General features: G+C 36.2%; 1 protein-coding gene across 4 annotated transcripts in view; it reads right to left on the bottom strand.

The window, feature by feature from the left end:
• The window catches only part of NAA35 (N-alpha-acetyltransferase 35, NatC auxiliary subunit), a 93,667-nt gene that overhangs the window by 5,599 nt on the left and 61,273 nt on the right, over nucleotides 1–26,795 (bottom strand). For all 4 annotated transcript variants that reach the window (XM_040244961.1, XM_040244943.1, XM_040244954.1 and 1 more), the window contains 6 exons: nucleotides 21,900–21,959; nucleotides 18,574–18,680; nucleotides 10,460–10,526; nucleotides 8,479–8,577; nucleotides 7,720–7,898; nucleotides 579–715 (listed from right to left, as the gene is read on the bottom strand). In XM_040244961.1, the coding sequence (XP_040100895.1) occupies nucleotides 579–715; nucleotides 7,720–7,898; nucleotides 8,479–8,577; nucleotides 10,460–10,526; nucleotides 18,574–18,680; nucleotides 21,900–21,959 (649 nt within the window). The remainder of the gene's footprint in view (nucleotides 1–578; nucleotides 716–7,719; nucleotides 7,899–8,478; nucleotides 8,578–10,459; nucleotides 10,527–18,573; nucleotides 18,681–21,899; nucleotides 21,960–26,795) is intronic.

Genomic DNA, 26,795 nt, shown 5'->3' with positions numbered 1-26,795 from the left:
CTTTCTGTTTGACTGTTAATAGCACTACTCCAGATTTCCTTCCTTCCTGAGCTGTCAGCCTTCTGTCAAAAGAGTATTGAAAGTCTCCTGCTGTCTCGTTCCTTATCTTACTCCATGTGGTTACTACTTCTCGTCCTAAGGTCCTTTGACACATGAAATAGGAAAGAAGTAAAAGAAAAGCAAGGAAAGAAATGAAAAGGATTCTACCACTAATACTGTGACTCAGTTTCTACCCCAATATCTTTGAAGAGAAGATGAGTGAGTGAGTGAGTGAAATTTGCTCAGTTGTGTCTGACTCTTGAGAGCCCATTAATTGTAGCCTGCCAGGCTTTTCTGTCCATGGAATTCTCGGCCAGAATACAGAAATGGGTAGCCATTCCCTTCTCCAGGGGATCTTCCCAACTCAGGGATTGAACCCAGGTCTTCCGCACTGCAGGTGGATTCTTTACCAGCTGAGCCACCAGGGAAGAGAAGATGGTGAGAATAAAAATATAATGACTAATTCATCCATTATTTGATGAAATTAAAGTACATTCCAGTGTTACTTATTTTTTAAGTTTAAAAATAATTCCCATCACCTTTCTTCTTTTTTTTTGTTTTTTTACTACTACGGCCTTTTTGCTGCTCTTCCATTATCCTTTCCTCTGCCATCTGAGAGCCATCGGCACGACTTAATGTCGACATCAACCAGGCATAAAGAAATTCAGAGAGATACCTTAATGGAAAGAAAATGTTAGTTAATGATAGATGTCTGAATGAGAGCCTGGTCAACACATGCACTAGTACTAATAAAGAGAGATTTTTTTTTTAATAGTGTTTTAAAAGTTTTTTGTTTTAAAACAAGATTATTCAAATAGATAATTGATAGATTAGATCTTTAAAAAATGACCATTACAAATAATTTTCCCTATCCTGTTGCCATACAATACGGAAAATTTCTTGTTGCCACACAATATGGAAAATATACTGCAATGATATGAGTTTTACAACTTTTCAAAAGATTTCTGAAGGGGGTACAAATCAGGGGTATAGGATTAACAGATACAAACTACTATACATAAAATAGATAAGCAACAAGGATTTACTGTATAGCACAGGGAATTACACTTATTATCATGTACTGACCTATAATTAAATATAATGTGCAAAAGTACTGAATCATTATGCTATACACTTGAAACTAACACAATACTGTAAATCAACTATACTTCAATTAAAAAAGACTTCTCGGTAATTACATATATCAGTAAATCAAATGAATGTCCAGCAAATTGTCTTTACTGTATCAATATAGGTCACATTTCATCTAAACCCATTAAGGAATTTATTTTCTTATTAATTACAAAAGGAAACAAATACAGAACAAAAATTACATGTATTAGATAGACTGATTCTAAAACATTAAAAACATGCAAGCATATAATTTACTTGAGTTTATTCAATAAAGAATTGTGAGACAGATTATCTCACCAGGTACTAAATTCTTGTAAGTTTAAAATGGCAAATAATACTTTCTCTTAGGCCAGAAAAATAGTTCAAATCTAGGATATAAATATATATTCCTTGAATACAATTATGGACCACTACTATATTAAATGAAAATCAAAGATTTATAAGAGATTTCATGATCAAGTTTGTATGACACATTCTGAAAATTTCTCAGGCAGTTATAAGGCAGGTTATACTGTTAAAACATGTTAAAAAAGAACATTTTAAAGCAAAGGCAGAGAACTCTCTGGAAGTCCAGTGGTTAGGACTTGGGCGCTTTTACTGCATGGCCCGTGTTCAATCCCTGGTGAGGGAACTAAAATTCCACAAGTCATAGAGCACAGCCAGGAAAAAAAAAAAAAAGGCAAAACAAATGAAAAGATACACCTGGAATGACTTAGGCACTTTATTTTAATGCTGAACTGAGCACTAAGCCTCCTGGCAGCTAAAGCAAACCAGGAAATCTGAGTAGAAAAAGTATATATAAGGTACGATTTTATCCGATTAGAAAATGTATGTATTATGTGGAGAGAAAAGAATTCCTGGCAATGAATTTAAGAAAAGCACTTATTATAAAATCCTTGTAAAAAATAAAAATGAATTTTCCCCCCATCACACTATAAAATGAGGATTTGTAACCTACCTTAACTCAAAGAGATGATTTCTATAGAGAACTAATGCTACCTTCTACCTTCTGACTACCTAACCCAAGGACAGATGAGTAAAGGGGAGAGCTGGCATAATTCATGCCTTTCATTTATCAGATTTATCAACAAGCTTTTTACTAACTGCCTTATCAAAATTAATATACAATTTTATCTAAAGAGAGTCAAAGAGCTAATATTCTATACCAGTTCTCAACTGTGATCTCAGGACCAGCAGCAGCCTCACCAGCAAAGCAGTTAAAAATGCGAATGATTGGGGGGGTCCTACCCTAGACCTACTAAGCCAGGAATGCCAGAACAGAGCTCAACAAGTTGCTTTCCAAGTGATTATGATGCATGCTAAATTTAAGAATTACTGTTTTAGTTTTTTTTTTAAACTGATTTTTAGGGTCCACATGCTTTAGGGATCACATTCAGGAAGATCAACAATATATATTTTATAAAAATGCTGGAGCCCAATCTGTAATACTAAAACTAAACAGCAGTTAAAACTAACATCAAAGTAGACCAGGATACTTACAAGCAGAAGTAAAATTTCTTTTGTTAGCAAGAAATGAATCTGCTCAAATATATGGGTAAATTTCTATTCAAGTATTTATCTGAATGTAATTCATCTGCCAATTCTTTGTGTCAAAGAGCATATAAAAACTATATTTTGAGCAATCAAGAGCACAAAAGCTTCCAATCAGCTGCCTCAAACAACAAAACTTGAGCACAATCCTCTACAAACTGCCTTGTTTGAACAGGAGTGTCCAGTATGAATTAATGGAAAAAAAAAAATCCTAAGTAGCTATAACACCTGTTGGTAAGAGCTGTTACCTACATGAATGTTGGAGAATATACAAAATAATATTTTTCTCACATAACTATATTGATGCTCCAATTCATTTTTATAACCAAGAATTACCTGCTAAGAGCCCTAGCATCCATGACAACAAAACCATGTTAATGGTTATGTTGTTCAGCCACTAAGTCATGTCTGACTGTGTGACCCTATGGACTACAGTACACCAGGCTTCCTTCGCTGTCCTTCACTATCTCCCACAGTTTGCTTAAACACCTGTCCATTGAGTCAGTGATGCTATCTAACCATGTCATCCTCTATCACCTCTTTTTCCTCCTGCTCTCCATCTTTCCCAGCATCAGGGTCTTTCCAATGAGTCAGCTCTTGGCATCAAGTGGCTAAAATATTGGAGCTTCAGTTTCAGTATCAATCCTTCCAATAAATATTCAGGGTTGATTTCCTTTAGGACTGACTGGATTTATCTCCTTGCAGTCCAAGGGATTCTCAACAATCTTTCCCAGCATCAGTTCGCTTGTGGTCTACATTCTTTATGGATGTCCAACTCTGAGATTCATACATGACTACTGGAAAAACCATAGCTTTGACTATATGGACCTTTGTTGGCAAAGTGATGTCTCTGCTTTTTAATATGCTGTCTAGGTTTGTCGTAGCTTTCCTTCCAAGGAGAAAGCATCTTAAAATTTCATGGCTGCAGTCACCATCCTCAGTGATTTTGGAGCCCAATAAAATAAAATCTGTCCCTGTTTTCCCCTTCTTTTGTCATGAACAGGACCAGATGCCATGATCTTGGTTTTTTGAATGTTGAGTTTTAAGGCAGCTTTTTCACTCTCCTTTTTCACCTTCATCAAGAGGCTCTTTAGTTCCTCTTCACTTTTTGCCGTTAGAGTGGAATCATCTGCAGACACTTCTCCTAGCAATCTTAATTCCAGCTTGTGATTCATTCAGCCTGGCATTTCACACGATGCACTCTGCATATAAATTAAATTAGCAGGGTGACAGTATAGTCTTGACATTCTCCTTTTCCAATTTTGAACCAGTCCGTTGTTCCTTGCCTGGTTCTAATTGTTGCTTTTTGACTGCATTTAGGGTTCTCAGGAGACAGGTAAGGTGGTCTGGTACTCCCACCTGTTTAGCAATTTGGGCTTTGGTTCCACTACCTCTTCAAAATCTAGCTTGTACATTTAAAAGTTCTCAGTTCAGGTACTGCTGAAGCCTGGCTTGAAGGATTTCAGCATCACCTTGTTAGCATGTGAAATGAGTGCAATTGTATGGTAGTTTGAACTTTCTTTGGCATTGCCCTTCTTTGGGATTGGAAGGACAATTGAGCTTTTCTAGTCCTTTGGTCACTGCTAAGTTTCCAAATTTGCTAACAATGAGTTAAGCACTTTAACAGCAATTATCTTTTAGGATTTTAAAAAGATTAGCTGGAATTTTATTACCTCCAGCAGCTTTGTTTGTGGTAATGCTTCCTAAGGCCCACGTGATTTCACAGTCCAGGATATCTGGCTCTAGGTGAGTGACCACACTATCATGGTTATCTAGGTCATTAAGATCTTTTTTGGTATAGTTCTTCCATATATTCTTGCCACCTCTTCTTAGTGTCTTCTGCTTGTTAGTTACTTACTGTGTCTGACCTTTACCGTGCCCATCTTTGCATGAAATGTCCCCTTGATATCTCCAATTTTCTTGAAGAGATCTCTAGTCTTTTCCGCTCTATTGTTTTCCTTTATTTCTTTGCACTGATCACTTAAGAAGGCTTTCTTATCTCTCCTTGCTACTCTCTGGAAATTTGCATTCAGCTGGGTATATCTTTCTCTTTTGCCTTTCACATCTCTTCTTTCCTTAGCTATTTGTAAAGTCTCCTCAGACAATCACTGCCTTCTTACATTTCTTTTTCTTTGGGATGGTTTTGGTCACCACCTACTGTACAATGCTATGAACCACCGTCCACAGTTCTTCAGGCACTCTGTTGACCAGATCTAATTCCCTGAATCTATTTGTCACCTTCACTGTATCATCATAAAGCACTGATTTAGGTCATACCTGAATGGTCTAGTGGTTTTCCCTACTTTCTTCAATTTAAGTCTGAATTTTTTAATAAGCAGCTCACGATCTTCGCCCCAGTCAGCTACAGGTCTTGTTTTTGTTGACTGTATAAGAGCTTTCTAATCTTCAGCTGCAAAGAATATAATCAATCTAATTTCAGTACTGACTATCTAGTGATGTCCATGTGTAGTGTCATCTCTTGCATTGTTTCCTATGACCAGCGTGTTCTCTTGACAAAACTGTTAGCCTTTGCCCTGCTTCATTTGTACTCCAAGGCCAAAACTGCCTCTTACTCCCGGTATCTCTTGACTTCCTACTTTTGCATTCCAATTCCATATATGAAAAGGACATTTATTTATTTCTTATGGAATTAATTCTACAAGGTCTTGGAGGTTTTTATAGAATTGTTCAATTTTAGCTTCTTTGGCATTAGTGGTTGGGGCACAAACTTGGATTACTGTGATGTTGAATGGTTTGCCTTGGAAATGAACTGAGATCATCCTGTTGTTTTTGAGACTGTACCTAAGTACTCTATTTTGGACTCTTTTATTGACTGTGAGGGCTACTCCAATTCTTCCAAGGGGTTCTTGCCCATAGTAGTAGATATAATGGTCCTCTGAATTCAACTCATCCATTCCCATCCATTTTAGTTTACTGATCTCTAAGATGTTGATGTTCACTCTTGCCATCTCCTGCATGACCACATCCAATTTACTTTAATTCATGGACCTAACATTCCTGGTTCCTATGCAATATTGTTCTTTACAGCACTGGAATTACTTTCCAATGCAGAAACAATGCTCAGCTGTGGATGTGCAGGTGATGAAAGTGAAATTCAATGCTGCTGCTGTTCAGTTAGTAAGTTGTGCCCAACTCTGTGAGACCCCATGGACTGCAGCACACCAGGCTACTCTGTCCTTCACTATCTCACAGAGTTTGCTCAAACACATGTCCATTGATTTGGTGATGCTATCCAACCACCTCATTCTCTGTTGTCCCCTTCTTCTCCTTCCCTCAGTCTTTCCCAGTATCAGAGTATTCCAATGAGTCAGCTCTTCTCATCAGGTGGCCAAAGCATTGGAGCTTTAGTTTCAGCATCAGTCCTTCCAATGAATATTCAGAGTTGATTTCCTTTAGGATTGACTGGATTTATCTCCCTGCAGTCCAAGGGATTCTCAAGAGTCTTTCTCAACACCACAGTTTGAAAGCATCAATTCTTCAGCTCTTCAGCCTTCTTTATGGTCCAACTCTCATATCTGTACATGACAACTGGAAAAACTGATTCTACATACCTCTATCAGCAAAGGGATATCTCTGCTTTTTAATATGCTGTCTAGATTTGTCATAACTTTTTTTCCAAGAAGCAAGCATCTTTTAATTTTGTGGCTGCAGTCACTATCCTCAGTGATTTTAGAGCCTAAGAAAGAAAAGTGCCACTGTTTCCATTTTTTTCCCCATCTGTAATCCATGAAGTGATGGGACCAGATCTCAAGATCTTCATTTTTCTAATGTTGAATTTTAAGCCAGCTTTTTTACTCTCCTTTTTCACTTTCATCAAGAAGCTCTTTAGTTCCTCCTTCACTTTCTGTCATTAGGGTGATACCATCTGCATATCTGAGATATTGATATTTCTCTTGGCCATCTGGATTCCAGCTTGTAATTTATCCAGTCTGGCATTTTGCATGATGTACTCTGCATACAGTTAAATAAACAGGGTGACAACATATAGCCTTGATGTATTCCTTCCCCAATCCGGAACCAGTCTGTTGTTCCATGTCCGGTTCTAACTGTTGCTTCTTGACCTGCACACAGGTTTCTCAGGAGGCAGGTGAGGTGTTCTGGTATTCCCATCTCTAATATGGATGCTGTTAATGGTGTGGAAAATAATTATTTTCCTGCCTCCACATCAGTGACTTCAGGGAATACACAATATTTTAAGCTAAATAACTTAAAAATGAATTGAAAATAACTATAATTATATCTAATATACTAAACTTAGCTGTTTGTGATGGGTAACAATAGGTCATTTCTATTTTAAATTACAACCAAATTACTATACTTTGCTAGACTTAAAAAAAGGATGCAAGCTAGCTGAATTCATTTTAGATGTCAATTTTCTTACTTTATTCTGTGGCAGTTTTTTCATATCTAAAATATTCTCAAGCATCCTCTTACTAGATGTATCTCCCCAAGTGAAAGTAAAGAACTACTCTGCTGAAGATTACCTCTTGTAAACTTCTTCAAAGCTACTGAGACAAATCCTCAGGACCAGTTTGCAACAGTTATACTCCCAATGATAATCTCAGCCATAATTTCTTCTCAGAAGGAGGATCTGGTTCATATTTTGAACTTTAATTCATTTAAGTACATTCCACAGCTAGTACCTAGTGTCACTGATGTCAGGGCAAAATGTATGTTAAGTTTTCTCTTTGGAAACAGATAAAAGTTCATTAATCAATTTACTTTTAAGCAGTTTATTAGTAATTTTAAAATAACAATTCAAATGGCAGAAAAAATGTATTTGTACACTATTAAAACATTTAAGATTTTTAAGATGATCTGGCTCTAACTTTCAATAGATATTCTTCAGCTGTCCCACAAGTAAAATTCAAATACAGTAAATACAAAAAAACCCTAAAATTACACTCTACAGATATTCTCACAGATCTTATCTATCCCACCCACCATCAATTTTAACTTCAATCATTCTCTTACCAATATATGTAATAATACTCGTGCATGCTGTAGAGCTCCAATTCGAAGCCACTTAGGAGATACTGTATCATAATTCGAAGGTTATGGTAAAGGACCCAGGTACCTAAACAGGCCAAATGCTGCCTGTGGGCCTCCTGTTTCAACAGCATAGTATGAAGGGCTGCATCAACCTTCTCTGCCTATCACAACAAAATGTCATTAATATCAACTTGTTAAGGTAATGAAAGAATTACAAAAAATGTAACAGCTAAAAATAGCACATGAGCAGATAATGTAACTCTCACCATTTAAAGAATTCATACTTTCAAATGCACCTTTGGTTAGATCTACATTCAAACCTTTCATTTCTGAAAGGATAATATTTATCTAAACACTTCCTAGATTAAAAAGACTTTACAGTATAAAAAGAACTGGCTTCAGATCTTTAGTTACATTATCAATGTTGCTGTTGCTCACATTTAAATGAAGACTAATATATTTTTATTACAATGTAAACTTACTCTAATTAAACTACAGCTCTACACCTTTCACTGATTATAAAATAATAATTTAAGATGTTTTTGATTTAGATTACTGTTCTATTTCTTTCTGTAAACCTTTCTTTGGTATATGTAACTGTTACATTTCAATGGAAAAGAAAATTCACCATATTAAAAAATTAAGTAGTCAAATTATTGTTCTAAAGAATTGTTCCTGAAAATCTAGTCAAGGTATATGAACTGCTTATTTTGGAAGGGAGGGCTTCTTTTAGGCTCTTACCTCATCCTGCAAGGTAGCAAATTCCTCAAGAATATGACCGAGTTTATCTCTCTGCCGAGCCCTGTTATGTCCATGGATCTGAATAAGACTACAGAATGGCTGTAATACACAATATGATTGTTAACTGTATTTGTTAACAGTATAATGTGTTAACTGTCAATATGAAATCTGCTGATACTAAAGAAAATTAACATTCCAAATTTTCAAAATCAGGTTTAAGGAAAAAAATGCTGTATATAACAATAATGCCTATGCATACTTATTACAAAGGTGTTTCTTTTAAAGCAACTCAATACTAGAAATTATTAATAGCCAGAGGAAAGTGGTTGTTTACAAAACTTGTTCTCATATGGCAAAAATAATTCATTCAATCTTTAGATATTTTCCCACATATTCAAGAGCAGTTTCTTTTCTGCTTGTTTCAAGCTAAAACCTACTGTTCAAGCCGGACACTTCTGTGTGCTACTTTAAATATACCAGAATGCCTAATAATTAGGTAATGGTTAAAACCCAGAAAAGCACAGTACAGAATCTGCCTGCAATGCAGGAGACCTGGGTTCAATCCCTGGGTTGAGAAGATCCCCTGGAAGAGGGAATGGAAATCCACTCCAGTATTCTTGCATGGAGAATTCCATGGACAGACAAGCCTTGTGGGCTACAGTCCATGGGGCTGCAAAGAGTCAGACACGACTGTGACTAACACTTGTTCACTAAGGTTCTTTATCACTGTTTTTATCTATTCGGTATTCTCATATAAAATACTGTAACAGTTTATGAATCAGACAACAGACAGGAATGCTCTAAGAAACATGCATTTTAAGATTCTCTAAGGATAGTAATGATTTTACATTTGTATACTTTGACAGCTATTATCTCATTTAATCAGTAAGTAGCCTATTAAGAGGTATCAAAGCAGTATTAACATTTTTTAAAGATTGGCAAGTTTATAAAAGAGTAAAGTGATCTGCCAGATTTTATTTTTATTAATAATTTTTATTAATAATTTTAATTTTATTAATAAAAAAAAATCTGGTCTTTTATTGATTTTCTTTGCATCATACCATGCTGTCTTATCCCACAAATACACATTTAGTAAATGCAACTGGGCAAAAAAGATCTAGCAAAAGTTATAATTAAGAATGATTTATAATTAATTTGACCAACTAGGAAGCTTTAATTTTTTTCAAGTTATTTGAGATTTGAAAAAAGTTCACAATCTTATCTAAAATTGATAATTTTTATTTTACTATAGTCCTGCTCCTGGGTAGTTCAGCTGGTAAAGAATCCATCTGCAATGCAGGAGACCTTGGTCTGATTCCTGGGTGGGAAGATTCCCTGTAGAAGGGATAGGCTACCCACTCCAGTATTTCTGGGCTTCCTTGGTAGCTTAGAAAGTAAAGCATAGGCCTGCAATGCGGGAGACCTGGGTTCCATCCCTGGATTGGGAATATCCCCTGGAGGAGGGCATGGCAACCCACTCCATCCAGTATTCTTGCCTGGAGAAAGCCCTTGTACAGAAGAGCCTGATGGGCTACAGTCCATGGGGTCACAAAGAGTTGGGCACATCTGAGCAACTAAGCACAGTACATAATCTTGCTCATTAAAGCAGTACAAACATAAATGCCTGGGGATGTTACCCATATTCATTATTTATAAGGTCAAAAGTAAGAGTTTTTATGTCCTTAAAAAAAAAATGTAAACTCTTTTTAGATGAGGGTCATAGCTAATTCTGTTTCTGCTGTCCACAAGGGTTATGGTGAGAGGGCATCAGAAGGTGCCTTGGTATCTAACAATCTTACAGGAAGACTACAGGTTACGAAGCTATCTACTTGAGTCTAAGAGGAGACAAAAATTTCCTACTTATTCAGGGAAAATGAATTAGAAATATTAGACAAAAAACAGCACAAATTAATGCTACTGATGATTTTGCATGCCACAATTTTTAAGTATCCACCACAAAGATCCAAAGTGTAGCTCTTACCCGAACACAGTGAGTAACAAAAGAGTCAATACAGTCCTTAGCCTGGTGATTATTATATAGGCAGCACCTGTAAGATAATATAATATTCTTGTTATTCAAATTAAACTATTTGGCCTACAAAAAGGAACACTGTAGGTGCTACCAACACATAGGGAAGGTGGAAAAATGAGAAAATGGAAACAAATCATGAAGTTGAAGAGTGCTAGCATTAAATTAGGAAGTATTTCACTATTTGTTAGCCACATAATAAATGTGCAATATTTCCAATTCCTTTAGTTCTGTACTTGGACAATTAAGTGCTGGATCCAATAAGATCAACAAAGAGAGAAAATCCTAAAGCTCTACTTTTTCTAATCCTACTCTAATATTCATTATTTTCCTACAGGTACTACCCTTGTGAACTGTACTTACAACAGTAATTATTTAAAAAATACTGTATAGAATCTGATTTTTTTCAGGATATACCTACATTTCCAATCACTTGCCAAAATCATCACCTAGACATCCTGCTAGCACCTCATGGCCTATCCTCACAAACCAGTGTCCTTGTGGTGCTCCTTATCTCAGTTAAAAGCACTCCTTAACTGAGAAAGGCTTTCCTGTTTAGTCTGGGAGGATCTGTTACCTGCCTGGCCCTGGAGGAAATACAAGAGCTGAAGAGATGGAAAGTATTTTTTCCCCCCTTTTCGAGGTAGGAGGACAGTAGCCTTTGCTCCTAAGGAGACAGGAAGAAGTAAACACTTTTCTTGGTGCACTGAAAGGAGCTGACAACTTGCTATTCCTAAGTGTTTGCCATAACTGAGCAATCTGACCAGAACCTCAGAATAGAACAGAATCATGGTCATGTGATAGAAAGTCACACACACACACTGACAGAGCAGGCAGCAGCCAGAAGAAAGAAAAGGCACGACATCTGAAAAGAGAAGTGCTAGAAGATCCAAGGTAAGATGACAAAAATAAAGCACTTAAAAAAAAACGGACTTTCTGGATCCGAAAATGAGGATTTTTCAAGTTAAAAAAGTTAGTATGTGAAAGGATGCTCACAATAGCCTTGAGGATCAAGAGAATAACTTTCTTACAACACAGCAAAAAGAGAGAGGTGTCATGAGGAATACAGAGGAAAAAATCTACAAGACAGAGTATGCAAAAGAGCGCTTTTAAAAGAAAAGAACAAGAAACAGATGACTACCTTGCAATAAACTCTGCTATACACACAGCTGATTCACAGTATGTGTTAATTATGTTCTATAAACTTGCTGTGGATGCTGAAATAGAGAATACTGAAACACTGCTGTTAGGATAAAATACAGGATTGCATTCTTCCAGCCTCTGGTCCCAATGTTTTAATCAACTGATCAACGTTTAACCTTGGTTTATGTGTGTTTCCTTTTAAAGACACTATATACAAAGTACACTGCTGATTGATTAGCAAAGAACTTACGCCTGAGCAAATCTTATTTAACACACAATCTTTCTGTAAAGCACACCATAGCCTTCTTGTGCCAAGAACACTAGACAGCATATCACTACAACTCACTGGCCATGAAACTACAAAATCACCAACAAAAAAGCATAAAAACAGGGGCAAATAATTACACTATAAGGCACAAGAAGGTAGAGAGTTGTCTTGTTTGACTTCCATGTTGCGTGACTTGAATATTTTGCTACTTTGCACATGTCCATGAAGATGGTAAAAGCAGAGTGAGTAATGTTTTAAAGGTTAACAAATATATTCTAGCATGTAGGCATATTAACAAATATAGAATCTGCAAATAATGAGGATCATACTGTATAATTAAATATAAATGGACAACGGTAAGCGTGACAACGTGGAAATCTAAGTGTTAAAGATTATTAAATAGAGAAGACAAAACACAAATTAAGATGTAGACACTTATTTCACATATATTATATTGTCAAAAATTAAAAAGTCTGATAATGCCTAGACTATGGGGCACCTGGAATCCTTATACACTGTTGGCTGGCATACACAATTCATTGAATTATTTTTGAAAGCAATTTCACAAAATTAGTAAAGCTGAATATGCATGTGCCTAAGATAAGCAATTAATTTTTTATGTGCAAAAGGAGTCATAATTCAAAGATGTTCACTACAGCACTGATTTCAATGGTGATAAATTAGAAATAAGGTAAATTTTCAACTGCAGAGAAGCAACAAAATAAACTTCAGTACAAAGTATGGATTTTAACAAAATAAATTTGTTGGATAAACTTGGTCAATTTCAACATTCTAATGTTGACGGAAAAAGTCATGTTGCAAATGATACATATATATATATCTATACATACACACTGTGACAAAGTTTATGTGAAGTTTAAAAGCATAAAATAAGCTGATGTTATTTATGGACACATATATTTGGGTAAAGTGTACAAGTATTCATAAAAGTGAGACACATAAACTGTAGGACCAGAGTAAAGAAAAGGATGAGGTGGGGGAGGGGAATTTGAAATTATAGTCCATCAGTTCTCAATGTAGCCTAGGTTTCCCTGGTGAGATGCTTTTGAGGGGAACACAAGGTTAAAACTACTTTCATAATAATATTAACATGTTATTTGCCAAAAGCACTCATTCTCTCATAAGTGTACAATGGCTTTTTCAGAGGCTACATGGCAAACAATACTACAACAGACTGAAAACAGAAGCAGGTTAAAATAATTCAGTTATATTCTACTAAGACAGCCTTGAAAGATGCTTGCAAAAATGTAAAACAATTCCACTTTTCTCATTAATTTTAATTAAAAAGTTATTTCCCATAAAATATTTGTCAATATGTGATTTATAAATGTGATGTATGTTTATTAACATGTAATGAGTTTACTGTTTTTCAAAAAGAATAAACATTTTTAAAGTATTATTTTAGTTTCTAAAATAGGCCAGCGTGAGGAATCCCACCCATGACAAGGTCATGCGGAAGGAAGCCTGACAAAACGCAAGGACGTGATCAGGCTTAAGGGGTTCCCCCTAGAATTTCCTGACCATCCACCCCCCAAGACCAGAGTCTGCCTGCTTTACTGTGTTATGCTTTCCACCTACTCTTCTGTCATTAACAGGGGGCTGTCCCCCACCCCACCTTTTTCTGGAAAAAATTAGAGCTTAGATAATAAATCTCCTGGGCATAATACGAGTGTTTCAATCCAAAAACCCCTCTGATGGATTTCTAGCCTGCCTGTAGGACTCGTACAGCTGCGCATGTGATTGTTTGAGGCCTCCTGACAGCAGGAGGCACAGGAAGCTTAAAACATCCTAGGAATGTAGGCGCTTCCGAGGAGTCAAAATCATTAGAATAGGACTGATTAAAGGTTTCATTTGTTGAGCCAATACTTGCTGCCAAATTTTCATATCTTTTATTTGTAGAGATAGTTGGTATATAGAAAAACAGGTAGTAGACCTGGTATTAGCAACATTAGATCTTTGAGTTAAGTACTTTCTTTGTTATAACCCACTGCACCTTTGTTCTACAGGAATGTAACTTTATTTAGTACTTTGAGGGTGATGCAGAGTAAAGAAAAAACACTTCTAGGGAAAAGGAGTTTTCTGGTTGACAGACAATTATCCAGGAAGAGAGCCATAAAAATGTTAACAGGCCTCTTGGCCAGAAGATAATGTAAACCACCTGAGACCTTTTGTATTCGGAAGGGTATGCAAAAAGAAAGCCTTGTTTGTCTCAATGAGGGTCAAGACTGCTGCCCCTGCATAACTCTGCATATTCCACTGTTTCTTTATGTACAACTTGGGGTATATAAGCTGATTTTGAAAAATAAAGGTTTTGGAGTCTTGCACTGATGCTGGGCTTCCCCATGTCATTCTTTTCTCCCCATTTTCGGCTGAATTCCCATCTGGAGCGGGGAGGCTCACCACGTCTTACTTACTTGCCCTGGCTGCTAAGACCCACGTGAAAGGGAGCCTAAGGCGGGGCACCCTTCAATACTCAAGTGGGCGCCAGTGGCCTAATGTAGATGGTGCAAACCTCTTGTCTCGAGGTTTTATTGGTTTTCCCTGTAAACCAAGTTATTCAGCCTCTTTTTCTCCACCTAAATTTCCTACTATACTATTTCTTCCTAATTTAATCTTATATCTCTAAATACATAAGTTTTCCTCGCCTATCCATCTCCCCTTCGAATCACCCTGGATCCACCGGGGCTGGACCCCAGCAAATAAACAGGACCAATATAAACAAAAGCTATTTGGGTCCTTAAACTCTTTTAAGAATGTAAAGACAAAAAACAGTTGAGAACTGCTACCTTAGATGTATCTCTAATAAATGAATCCACTAAAATTAGCTTGCTCCTTGATACCTAAAGCTCAGCATTACTCCTGAGACCTTGCAGTTATTGTTTACTGTCAGGAAGCTTCATCCTTTTGATTTTGCATAGCTCATTCTCAGTATATTCACATATATCACCACTTCCAAGAGGCTTTTCACAACTATCCCCATTTATGAGAACCATCTCATCTTTATCTTTCTATACAGTACTTACAACCTGACATTATATATTTGTTCACAATTTAGTCTTTCCCATTTCTCTAGAACACAGAAAGGTGTCTGACAACATCAGATACCAAATAAGGGAATTAATAAGATTTAATAACTCATATATTGTGTGTATGAATGTAATAAAATATCAATAATTCATAGAGTGTTTATGAAATACTTAATTTTACCAATGACCTTATCAGTAATGGAATTTATAAAAACAAAATTAATAAAAACTCTGCTTAAAATGGATGGTGGTACAGGTGTCTGTCAATTCATATTCTGAATATATGATACATTTAATCACAGAAATTTAAAAATAATTTTTAATGATCTCTATATGCAGAGCACGCCATATTACACATTGAAAACTCGGAAGATTCTACAAAAAAACTCCTGTTAGAACTAACACAAGAATTCAGTAAAGTTGCAGGATACAAACTTAATATACAAAACTGTCACACTGAACTATCAGAAACGGAAACTAAGAAAATGATTCCATTTACAGTAGCATCAAATAGAATAAAATATCTAGGAATAAATTCAACCAAGGAGGTGAAACACCTGTACACTGAAAGCTATAAGACATTGATAAAAGACACTGAAGAAGATACAAATAAATGGAAAGATATTCTAGGCACATGGACTAGAAGAATAGTTAAAATAGCCAACCTAGTTAAAGTGATCTACAGATTCAATATAATTCTTATCAAAATTCAAACAGCATTTTACACATTTTGATGTGACAAAAGATTAAGGAAAAAATCTTCAATGTCTATCACAAAGGATTAACCTCTCATAATACACAAGGATTTGTTACAAACTTTCTGAAAAAGTAAACCATTTAATAAAAGTCCATGGGTAAAGGATTAAAAAAAGGCAATTCACAGAAAAACCATCCCAAATGTCCAATGAACATCATATTAAGTGCTCAAATTAAACTGACAATGAGATATCACTTCTCATTGATATACACTGGAAAAAATTAAAGAATGATAACACCTACTACTGCTGGTCAGGATAAAGGAAAATTGTACTCTCTTATATTCCCACTGCAAATATAAATTGTTAAATCTTTCAGAATACAGTCTAATACATGTATCAAAATTAAAACTATACATGTCCCCCCCACCCAGTAGTCTCACTCTGTAAAACACATGCATATTATGAAACATTTGGCAGCCATTAAAAAGAATTAACTATGTACTTTGAGATATAAAGTTATGATTACTTTTGAGTACAAAAATTATAAATACATTTTAAAATTACACGTTTGACTTAAAAAATCCATAAAAAATAATTAAACGTTCATGATAAGAATAACTGTTTAATGTGATCCCATATATATATAAAATCATATATGTATATATCTTATACACAAAGATAACTATGATGATGGTCATCAAAATGAGTTTCAGTTGAGTTATTTAAAACCCTAAAAAAGGATGCTGTCAAAGTGAGGCACTCAATATGTCGGCAAATTTGGAAAACTCAGCAGTGGTCACGGGATTAGAAAGGTTGGTTTTCATTCCAATCCTAAAGAAGGGCAATGCCAAAAAATGTTCAAACTACTGTACAACTGCATTCATTTCACATGCTAGCAAGGTTATGCTTAAAATCCTTCATGCTAGGCTTCAGAAGTATGTGAACTGAGAACTTCTACACAAACAAGCTGGGTTTAGAAAAGGCAGAGGAACCAGATTATATTGCCAACATTTGTAGGATCATAAAGAAATCAAGGGGACTCCAGAAAAACAACTACTTCTTTATTGATTACACTAAAGCCTTTGACTGTGTGGATCACAATAAACTGTGGAAAATTCTTAAAAGAGATGGGGATACCGGACCACCTTACCGGTCTCCTGAGAAACCAGTATGAGGGTCAAAAAGCAACAGTTACAACCATACAAGGAACAACGGACTGGTTCAAAATTCGAAAAGGAGTACAAGGTTGTATAGGGTCACCCTGCTTACTTAACTGATATGCAGAGTACTTCATTGGGCTGGATAAATCATAAAACCGGTATCAAGATTGCTGGAAGAAGTATCAACAACCTCAAATATGTAGATAATATCACTTAAATGGTAGAAAGTGAACAGAACCTAAAGAGCCTCTGGATGAAAGTGCAAGAGGAGAGTGAAAATGCTGGCGTAAAACTCAACATTAAAAACCTAACGTCATGGCGTCCACTCCCATCACTTCATGGCAAATAAAAGGGGGAAGAGTGGAAACAGTGACAGACTTTCTTCGGCTCCAAAATCACTGCCAACGGTGACAGCCATGAAATGAAAAGACGCATGCTCCTTGGAAGAGAAAGCTATGAAAAACGAGACAGCACACTGAAAAGCAGACATATCACTTTGCTGACAAAGGTCCATATAATCAAAGCTATGGTTTTTAACCAGTAGTCATGTACAGATGTGAGAATTGGACCATAAAGAAGTCTGATGCTTTCAACTGTGGTGCTGGAGAAGACTCTTGAGAGTCCCTTGGACTGCAAGGAGATAAAACTTGTCAATCCTAAAGGAAATCAACCCTGAATGTGCACTGGAAGGACTGCTGCTGAAACTGAAGCTCTTAATACTTTGGCCACTTGATGGGAAGAGCTGATTCACTGGCAAAGACCCTGATGCTGGGAAAGGCTGAAGGCAAAGGGAGAAGGGGATGGCAAAGGATGAAATGGTTAGATAGCATCACCGACTCAATGGACATGAATCTGAGCAAACTCTGGGAGATAATGGAGGATAGAGGAGCTAGGCGTGCCACAGTCCATCATGTCGTGAAGAGTCAAACAGGACTCCGTGACTGAACAGCAACAACCAACTGTAAAGCACACCACTACGTGGCTTTCTTCCTGTTCATGTCCCACCTGCCTACAAACCTGAAAGCTCTCCTGGAATTACCTTCTAAATTACACTGGCATGAATCTTTGTGTCAGGATCAGCTTCTGGAGAACCAACCTAAGACAGGAGGCTACCAGAGTTTTATGTGAAATGTGGCACGATTTATTCAACAAATTGAATGCTGAACCACTAACTTTCCTTAAAATATGTGATTTCACACACTATATCTTAACAAATGCTGGTTTCTTTCCTAAGAAATAGCATCTCCTTTCTTCTTTTCTCAAGGGAAAGGTCAATAAAGTTGGCGTTCTTTTCCAAAAGGCCAATTCAAACGATCCTTCCAGCTTTTTATGGCAGCATAATTTTGGGGAAATGACTCTACCAGCATATAATTAAGGATAAATTATCAGCATTTTCTATTTCTATCTAGACTCAAAATTATTGAGAGGAAATCTTACCTTTTTATAATTATTTCCCAAAGTGTCTACTTAGCACAGTGCTTTGCACACAGTAAGGGTCAATACAACTTGCTGAATTTCTCACAAGTCCTTGTAAGCTTTTCTTCTCATACTGGACCCAGTATCAACTTCAGAAAACCTCAATTTAAATTTAAAAAATATGTGGCAGAAATCAATTAATTTTAACAATAAGAGTTATTTTACTTACATGGAGACTTGAATCCAGCTGTTTTTATATCTTTGCCATAAAGGAGCACAGAGAATTTGGGCTTTTAAGAAACATACAGGCTATACAATGCCTTATGATACTTACTTTGGGGAGAGCACCGGAGGACTGACAAAAGACCGAAGAGCATCTTTCACCATGTCTTGCATGAGATGGATTCCAAAGACCTTTTTGTTATCCACCAGGAAAGTGGTCTTAAAACAAATGTTATATATATTAGTAATGCTGTCACAATCTTGACATATTGTACATGTATTTTTCATTACTGTGACATAAACACACTTCTTTTAAATGTCACAGAATACAAGAGATTAAAATGTAAAAAGCCGGTAGAAAATTTTTATAAATCACTGCTTCCATGATGGGTACTACTTAATCCCTATTTAAGAGTATTTTTACGCAGGAGAAGAAATGTGCAGGAAAAAAAATCTTTCAAGTCAAGGGTAGTAATATCAAACTAGTGAAAATGAAATGACATGTCTGAATATGTCAAATGAGCCAACATACAAGAAAAGGTTTCATAAATTATGAAATATTTAATGGTTATTAATATCAAGCCAGTTGATAGCCTATCTCAAATAAATACTTTGGAATACATAAAAACTTTCTGAAAGTGAAAGAAATGTATCTAAAATAATTAATTATTAAACTACATTATTATTTATAATAATATTATTATTATTTACAATCCCACAAAGTCTGATATATTTTCATTTTCATTCAATTCAAAATACAGTAATAATAATTTGTTTTGGCTGTACTAGTTCCTTTGCCTTTCTATATAAATTTTAGAAGTAGCTTGTTGACATCTACAAAAACTTCTGCTATAATTTTGAGATTGCTTTGAATCTGTAGATTAATTTTGGGGGAGAACTGACATCTTAAAAAAACATCAATTCTTCCCATTCGCAAACAAGACATACCTATTTATTTAAGCCTCTTCTGATGTCTTTCATTATTACTTTGTAGTTTTTTAGTATACAGGTTCTCCAAACAGGTGCTGGACTTACCTGTACGTCCTTCATTCTTGATGTTTAATATAAATAGTATGCTTTAAAGTTTTTGGTTTGCATTGTTCATTGCAAGTATATAGAAATACAACTGCTTTCTGTACACTGGTATCATATCCTGTGATTTTGTTAAACTTATCTATCAGGTCTAGGAACTTCTTTGCAGATTCCTTGGTACTCTACATAGATAATCATGTCGTCTATAAAGAAATATTATTTCTTACTTTCTCAAATATATGTCTTTTATTTCTTTTCATGCCTTTTTTCATTGGCTAAGACTTCCAGTACCACATTGAGTAAAGTGGAGTGATGAGACTGGACATCCTTGCTTTCTTCCCAATCAAAGGAGAAAATAACTTACTCTTTCATCATTAAGTGTGGTGTTAGCTATAGGATTTTTGCACATGCTCTTTATCATATTAAAGAAGTTCTCTTCCTAGTTTTGCTGAGAGTTTTGCAACATCATGAATGGATGCTGATTTTGTCAAATAGATTTCCTGAATCTATTGAGACTTTATATTATATGGTAAATTATACTTTAAACATTGAGCCAGGCTTGCATTCCTGTGATAAAATGCACTTGATTATAATGTATTTTCTTTTTTTATATATTGGTAGATTTGATCTCAGTTCAGTCGCTCAGTCGTGTCCAACTCTTTGCGACCCCATGAATCGCAGCATGCCAGGCCTCCCTGTCCATCATCATCTCCCGGAGTTCACTCAAACTCATGTCCATCGAGTCGGTAATGCCATTCAGCCATCTCATCCTCTGTCGTCCTCTTCTCTTCCTGCCCCCAATCCCTCCCAGCACCAGAGTCTTTTCTAATGAGTCAACTCTTCGCATGAGATGGCCAAAGTACTAGGGTTTCAGCTTTAGCATCAGTCCTTCCAATGAACACCCAGGACTGATCTCCTTTAGGATGGACTGGTTGGATGTCCTTGCAGTCTAAGGGACTCTCAAGAGTCTTCTCCAACACCACAGTTCAAAAGCATCAATTCTTCGGCGCTCAGCTTTCTTCACAGTCCAACTCTCACATCCATACGTGACTACTGGAAAACCATAGCCTTGACTAGATGGACCTTTGTTGGCAAAGTAATGTCTCTGCTTTTGAATATGCTATCTAGGTTGGTTATAACTTTTCTTCCAAGGAGTAAGCGTCTTTTAATTTCATGGCTGCAATCACCATCTGCAGTGATTTTGGAGCACAGAAAAATAAAGTCTGACACGGTTTCCACTGTTTCCCCATCTATTTCCCATGAAGTGATGGGACTGGATGCCATGATCTTCGTTTTCTGAATGTTGAGCTTTAAGCCAACTTTTTCACTCTCCTCTTTCACTTTCATCAGGAGGCTTTGGTAATACTTTAATTCTTATGTTTTTAAGGGATACAGGTCTATAGTTTTCTAAGCCTGAAATGTCTTTGTCTGGTTTTGGTATTGAGGCAATGCAGGCCTCATGATATGTTCTTGCCTCTTCTATTTTCTGGAAGAGCCTGTGTGTAGAATTGGCCTGGAGTTTTGTTTAAAGACTTTTTTTTTTTAACTATGAACACAATTTCTCAGATTGATACAGGAGTATTCAAATTGTCTACTTCTTGAAGGGGCATTGGTCGTGTCCTCACAGAACTGGTCCATTTCACTTAAGTTTTTCATTTATGGATATAGAGTTATTTAGGATACTCTATATTATCCTTTTAATTTGTTTAGCATATATAATAATTCCTAATATTATTTATCTGTATCTTTTTTTATTCTTGGTCTGTCTTGATATTCATCAATTTTAGAACCAGCTCTTGGCTATAATGATTTTATCTGTTATTTGTCTCTTTCCTATTTTACACATTTCTGCTCTTATCTTTATTTCCTTCTGCTTGTTTCTAGTTTGATTTGCTCTTCTTTTTCTATATTTTTAAAGTAGAAGCTTAAATTATAATTTCTGTCCTTTCTTTCATATAAACATTTAGTTCTATACTAAGTACCGCTTTAACTGTATCCCACAAAGTCTGATATATTTTCATTTTCATTCAGTTCAAAATAATTTCTAATTACCATCAACATTTCCTCTTTGACTCACAGGTTCTTTAGAAGTGTGTTAATTTTCAAACACTTGCAAAATTTTCCAGATACATCTATTACTAATTACTAGTTTAATTCCAAAATAGTCAGAGAGCATACTTTCTATGATTTCAAATTTTTTTTACTTACTAAGATTTGTTTTCTGGCCCAGACTATGATCTTAATGAATGTCTAACACTATAACTCAATACTTTTATTCCAAAAATATAACACTAACCATGGAATACCCTTTAGAAGCATCCATCTTTTATTCCATAATAAATAAAACAATGTCAATACACATTATTTGCTGTTTAAAAAACTATTTTGATACTAAGTGGAACTTACTTGTAATAGAGATCTCGAAAGAACACAAGGTGATTGTTCACTAAATTCACAGAAAAAATCCTAAAAGATACACAGAAGAAAAGTAATGTCATTAACAGATTAAATAAAAGTTGAAAATGCTTGCATATAGAGTGTAATTTTTACTAGATCTTCTGGGAATGATACACTATCAAAATTAAAATAAGACAGATTGCTAAAGATCATTTCTATAAGAATTGTCTATTTGTATGAGTGGAATGGGCTTCCCTGGTGGTCTGGCTGCAAAGAAGCCACCTGCCAAAGCAGGAGACAGGAGTTTGACCCCTGGGCTGAAGAGAGCCCTTGGAGAAACAAATGGCAACCAACTATAGTATTCTGGCCTAGAAAATCCCATGGACAGAGGAGCCTGGCAACCTACAGTCCATGGAGTCACAAAGAGTTGGACATGACTTAGTGACTAAACAACAACAAAAGGTATTAGGAACATGATGTACTGTGGCTCTTGAGACACTCAGAGTCTGTCAGGTAAAGGAAGAGTTCGTTTTGTATCAAAATGCTGCCCAGCTTGGGACTGCCTTCGCGGTCCAGTGGTTAAGAATGGGCCTGCCAGTATAGGAGATGGAAGTTTGATCCCTGCATTGCGAAGACCCACTGCAGGAAGAATGGCAACCCACTCCAGGATTCTTGTCTGGGAAATCCCATGGACAAAGCTACAGTCCATTTGGCTGCAAAACAGTTGGATACAACTTAGCAACTAAAAAAACAAAAACAACATGAATGGAACAATGGATAATTTTAGAGCCTAAAAAAAACTATTTTAACAAACTGATGAATAATAATTATGTAGATACCAACATTAAATTTTTATATCATGAAAATAATAGTATCACTACTAATTTACTAACTAAAGACAGAGGTTTATTTCCTACCTCACAAAAATAAATACCACGTAATCAAGCTAACTGAATTCATTCATTTTTCTCACAATTTTTACACCTTGCACACACTCCTCAAAGTGAATATTCTGCATCAGAGAGAGATGCTACTATTTTATATTACAAAGAAAATTAAAATAATTTATACCACAGAAAATTCCTCAACTGTAGCCTTTAAACTAACTCTATACACAACTGTACCCAGATCCTTTAGTTGTCTATTTTAACAACAGATATCCTACACCTGTATAAAAGGATCGCATTCCTTTGGCTTTTTCACAATCACCACACACTGTCAACTATCCATATTTTGCTCTCCTAGATACTAAAATTCCTCCGCTTTACCAGATCATTCCCATTTTCATTTAAATACTCACTTCTCTCATCTTTAAAAAGAAAAGATTATCGCACGATCCCACATTTTCCTCTCAATTGCTGTCTTCTCAGCCAAACTTTCTGAAGAAGTTGGCTGTACCCACTGTCTCTACTCCTCTTCAACACATGTAACCTGATTCTTTGCTCTAGGCACCACTTGTCCCCCATTACCAACTTCAGAGAACACTGAGTTTGGACCTTATTTATCTCCTTCATTCAGTTATTCAACAGCATGACTTCCTCCTTGAAAAATCTTTAAATGACTTTCACATGTTTCTTCCTCTGGGTACTTCTCAGTTTGTTCTGTAGGTTCAAAGTTTAGTTTCAGACAACCTTCTTTTCTTAATCTATATACTCTTCTCCTCATAAATATTAAAACATAAACACTCATGCTTCAATTACTATCTATACTGTAATAATTCTAAAATTTTAACTCTAAGCACAGATCTCTAAATTCTACCCATAAGTCACTATCTGTTCAATATCTCTACTTAAATATTTTAAATGTACTTCAAACTTTACTTCCTTAAGACCCCCATTTGACTCTCAAGTTCCTTAGAGAATTTCCCCCTTTGACTGAACAGCACCAAATATGCATGTAGACTATTCCAGGCCAGAATACTGGAATGGGTAGCCTTCCCCCTCTCCAGGGGATCTTCCCAACCCAGGGACTGGACCCAGGTCTCCCACATTGCAGGTAGATTCTTTACCAGCTGAGCCACAAAGGAAGCCCAAGAATACTGGAATGGGTAGCCTATCCCTTCTCCAGCAGATATTCCCGACACAGGAATTGAACCAGTGTCTCCTACATTGCAGGCAGATTCTTTACCAACCAAGCTATCAGGGAAGCCTTTTAGCTCACAGATAGCTGTAACAATGACAATCTTATCATCTCCCTGCCATCCTTCCAGTCCAAGTGACAATCCTTTCTACCTTGGACTGTGGTAATGGTTTCCTTATTTATCTCACTGTGTTTACTCTGCTGTTATTCAGTAGCTAAGTTGGCTCTGACTCTTTGCGACCCACTGGACTGCAGCACACCAGGCTTCCCTGTTCTTCACTACCTCTCAGAGTTTACTCAGATTCATGTCCACCGAGTCAGTGATGCTATCTAACCACCTCATCCTCTGCTGCCCTCTTCTCCTTTTGCCTTCAATCTTTCTCAGCATCAGGATCTTTTCCAATGAGTCTGCTGTTTGCATCAGGTGGCCAAAATATTGGAGCTTCAGCTTCAGCAATCCTTCCAATGAATATTCAGGGGTGATTTCCTTTAGGATTGACTGGTTTGATCTCCTTGCAGTCTAAGAGACTCTCAAGAGTCTTCCCTAGCACCGCAATTCAAAGGCATCAATTCTTCAGAGTGCAGCCTTCTTCATGGTCCAACTCTCATATCCACACATGACTACTGGAAAAACCCTAACTTCGATTATATGGACCTTTGTCAGCCAAGAGATGTCTCTGCTTTGTAATATGCTGCCTAGGCTCACCACAGCTTTCTTTCCAAGGAGAAAGCATTTTTTAATTTCATGGTTGTAGTCACTGTTCACAGTGATTTTGGAGCCCAAGAAAATAAAATCTGTCAATGCTTCCACTTTCCCCCCATCTATTTGCCATGAAGTGATGGGACAGATGCTATGATCTTAGTTTTTGGAATGCTGAATTTTAAGGCAGCTTTTTCACTGTCCTCTTTCACCCTCATCAAGAGGCTCTTTAGTTCCTCCTCACTTTTTGCCATTAGGGTGGAATTATCTATATAACTGAAGTTGTTGATATTTCTCCTAGCAATCTTGATTCCAGCTTATAACTCACCCAGCCCGGCATTTTGCATGAAGTACTCTGCATAGAAGTTAAATGAACAAAGTACAATATACAGTCTTCTTGTACTCCTTTCACTTGTATTCCTTTCCCAATTTTGAACCAGTCCATCGTTCCATGTAAAGTTCTAACTGTTGCTTCTTGACCTGCATACAGATTTCTCAGGAGACAGGTAAGGTGGTCTGGTATTCCCATCTCTAAGAATTTTCCATAGTTGTCGTGATCCACACAGCCAAAGGCTTTAGTGTAGTCAGTAAACCAGAATTAGATGCTTTTCTGGAATTCCCTTTGCTTTATGAGCCTACGAATGTTGGCAATTTGATCTATGGTTCCTCTGCCTTTTCTAAACTCAGCTTGGACATCTGGAAGTTCTCAGTTCACGTACTGCTGAAGCCTAGCTTGGATTTTAAGCATAACCATACTAGTACGTGAAATGAGCACAACGGTATGGTAGTTTGTACATTCTTTGGCACTGTCCTTCTTTGGGATCGGAATGAAAACTGACCTTTTGCAGTCCTTATACTGACTGCAGCACTTTAACAGCATCATCTTTTAGGATCTGAAATAGCTCAGCTGGAATTCCATTACCTCCACTAGCCTTGTTTGTGGCAATGCTTCCTATGACTGACTTGACTTTAGACTCTAGGATTTTAGACTGTAGGTGGGTGAGTGACCACAGCATCATGGCTATCTGCATGATTAAGATCTTTCTTGTACAGTTCTTCTGTGTATTCCTGCCACCTTTTCAAATTCTTCTGCTTCTGTCAGGTCTTTACATTTCTGTCCTTTATTATGCTATCCCTGCATGAAATGTACCTGTCAGATCTTAGCTTCACCGTCACTTCTTAAAAAAAGCCTTCCCTGATCATTTAGGTCAATTCCTTCATTATATGCTATATGTTATAGTTCCCAGTTCCTTTCCCTCATAATGCTTATATTGGGTTGTAATTTTATCAACATTTATTTGATTTATTTGATCAATTTCTATAGCACTTTACAGCCCCATGACAAGATGGATGATATACTTTTGCTCATCACTGTATATACTAGCACACAAAAAAAGCACACTGGCTGAATATATGTATGTGTGAATGTATATATACTCACTATCACAGTTTGTACTCAATTTCTTATTCCTAGTGCACATTCCTAACAGGATATATTCTATATAGTCCATTACTTACCTCATTTAAACTAGGTATATATCTTATTACTCCATAGCTGTCAAAAGTATCATCATATGGGTTCCCAATATATGAACTTTCCTTCACTAATATCACTATTCTCCCCCTTACCACTGTTTCTGCCCTATATGCAAAATACCAAAAAACACCGAAAATGCAGAAAAAAATGCAAAAAAAAAAACTGTCATATAGCTTTCCACTATTTATAAGTAGTTGTAATTAATATTTTGGTATCTGTTATTTGTATATTATTTATTGACATGAAAACATATTCAAGATACAGAGATTATTGATGAAAAAGCAAGTTACTATCACTCAATTTTTTAATGAAAAAACATACATATGCATATATCTGTATATATGTATACATTAACAAACATTTTTTTATATTAAAGGTTTAGCATAGAATTGAGGGTTCAAACTGCCATTTTTTAAGTTTGAGTGAATTACCTAACTTCTCCACATTTTAGGTTCTTAATCTCTAGAATGGGTAGTATAAAATCCTTGAGGATTCAATACAGAAAGAAAAATAATATACACAAACACTTAATTCTCCAGATATCACAGAGAATAGGTGAGGAGCATTATTTACCCTTGCAAGGGTCTCT

This window comes from Oryx dammah, unplaced genomic scaffold, assembly GCF_014754425.2.
Source record: "Oryx dammah isolate SB20612 unplaced genomic scaffold, SCBI_Odam_1.1 HiC_scaffold_1, whole genome shotgun sequence".
Classification (NCBI taxonomy): Eukaryota; Metazoa; Chordata; class Mammalia; order Artiodactyla; family Bovidae; genus Oryx; species Oryx dammah.
This window is presented reverse-complemented; position numbering and strand designations above follow the sequence as displayed.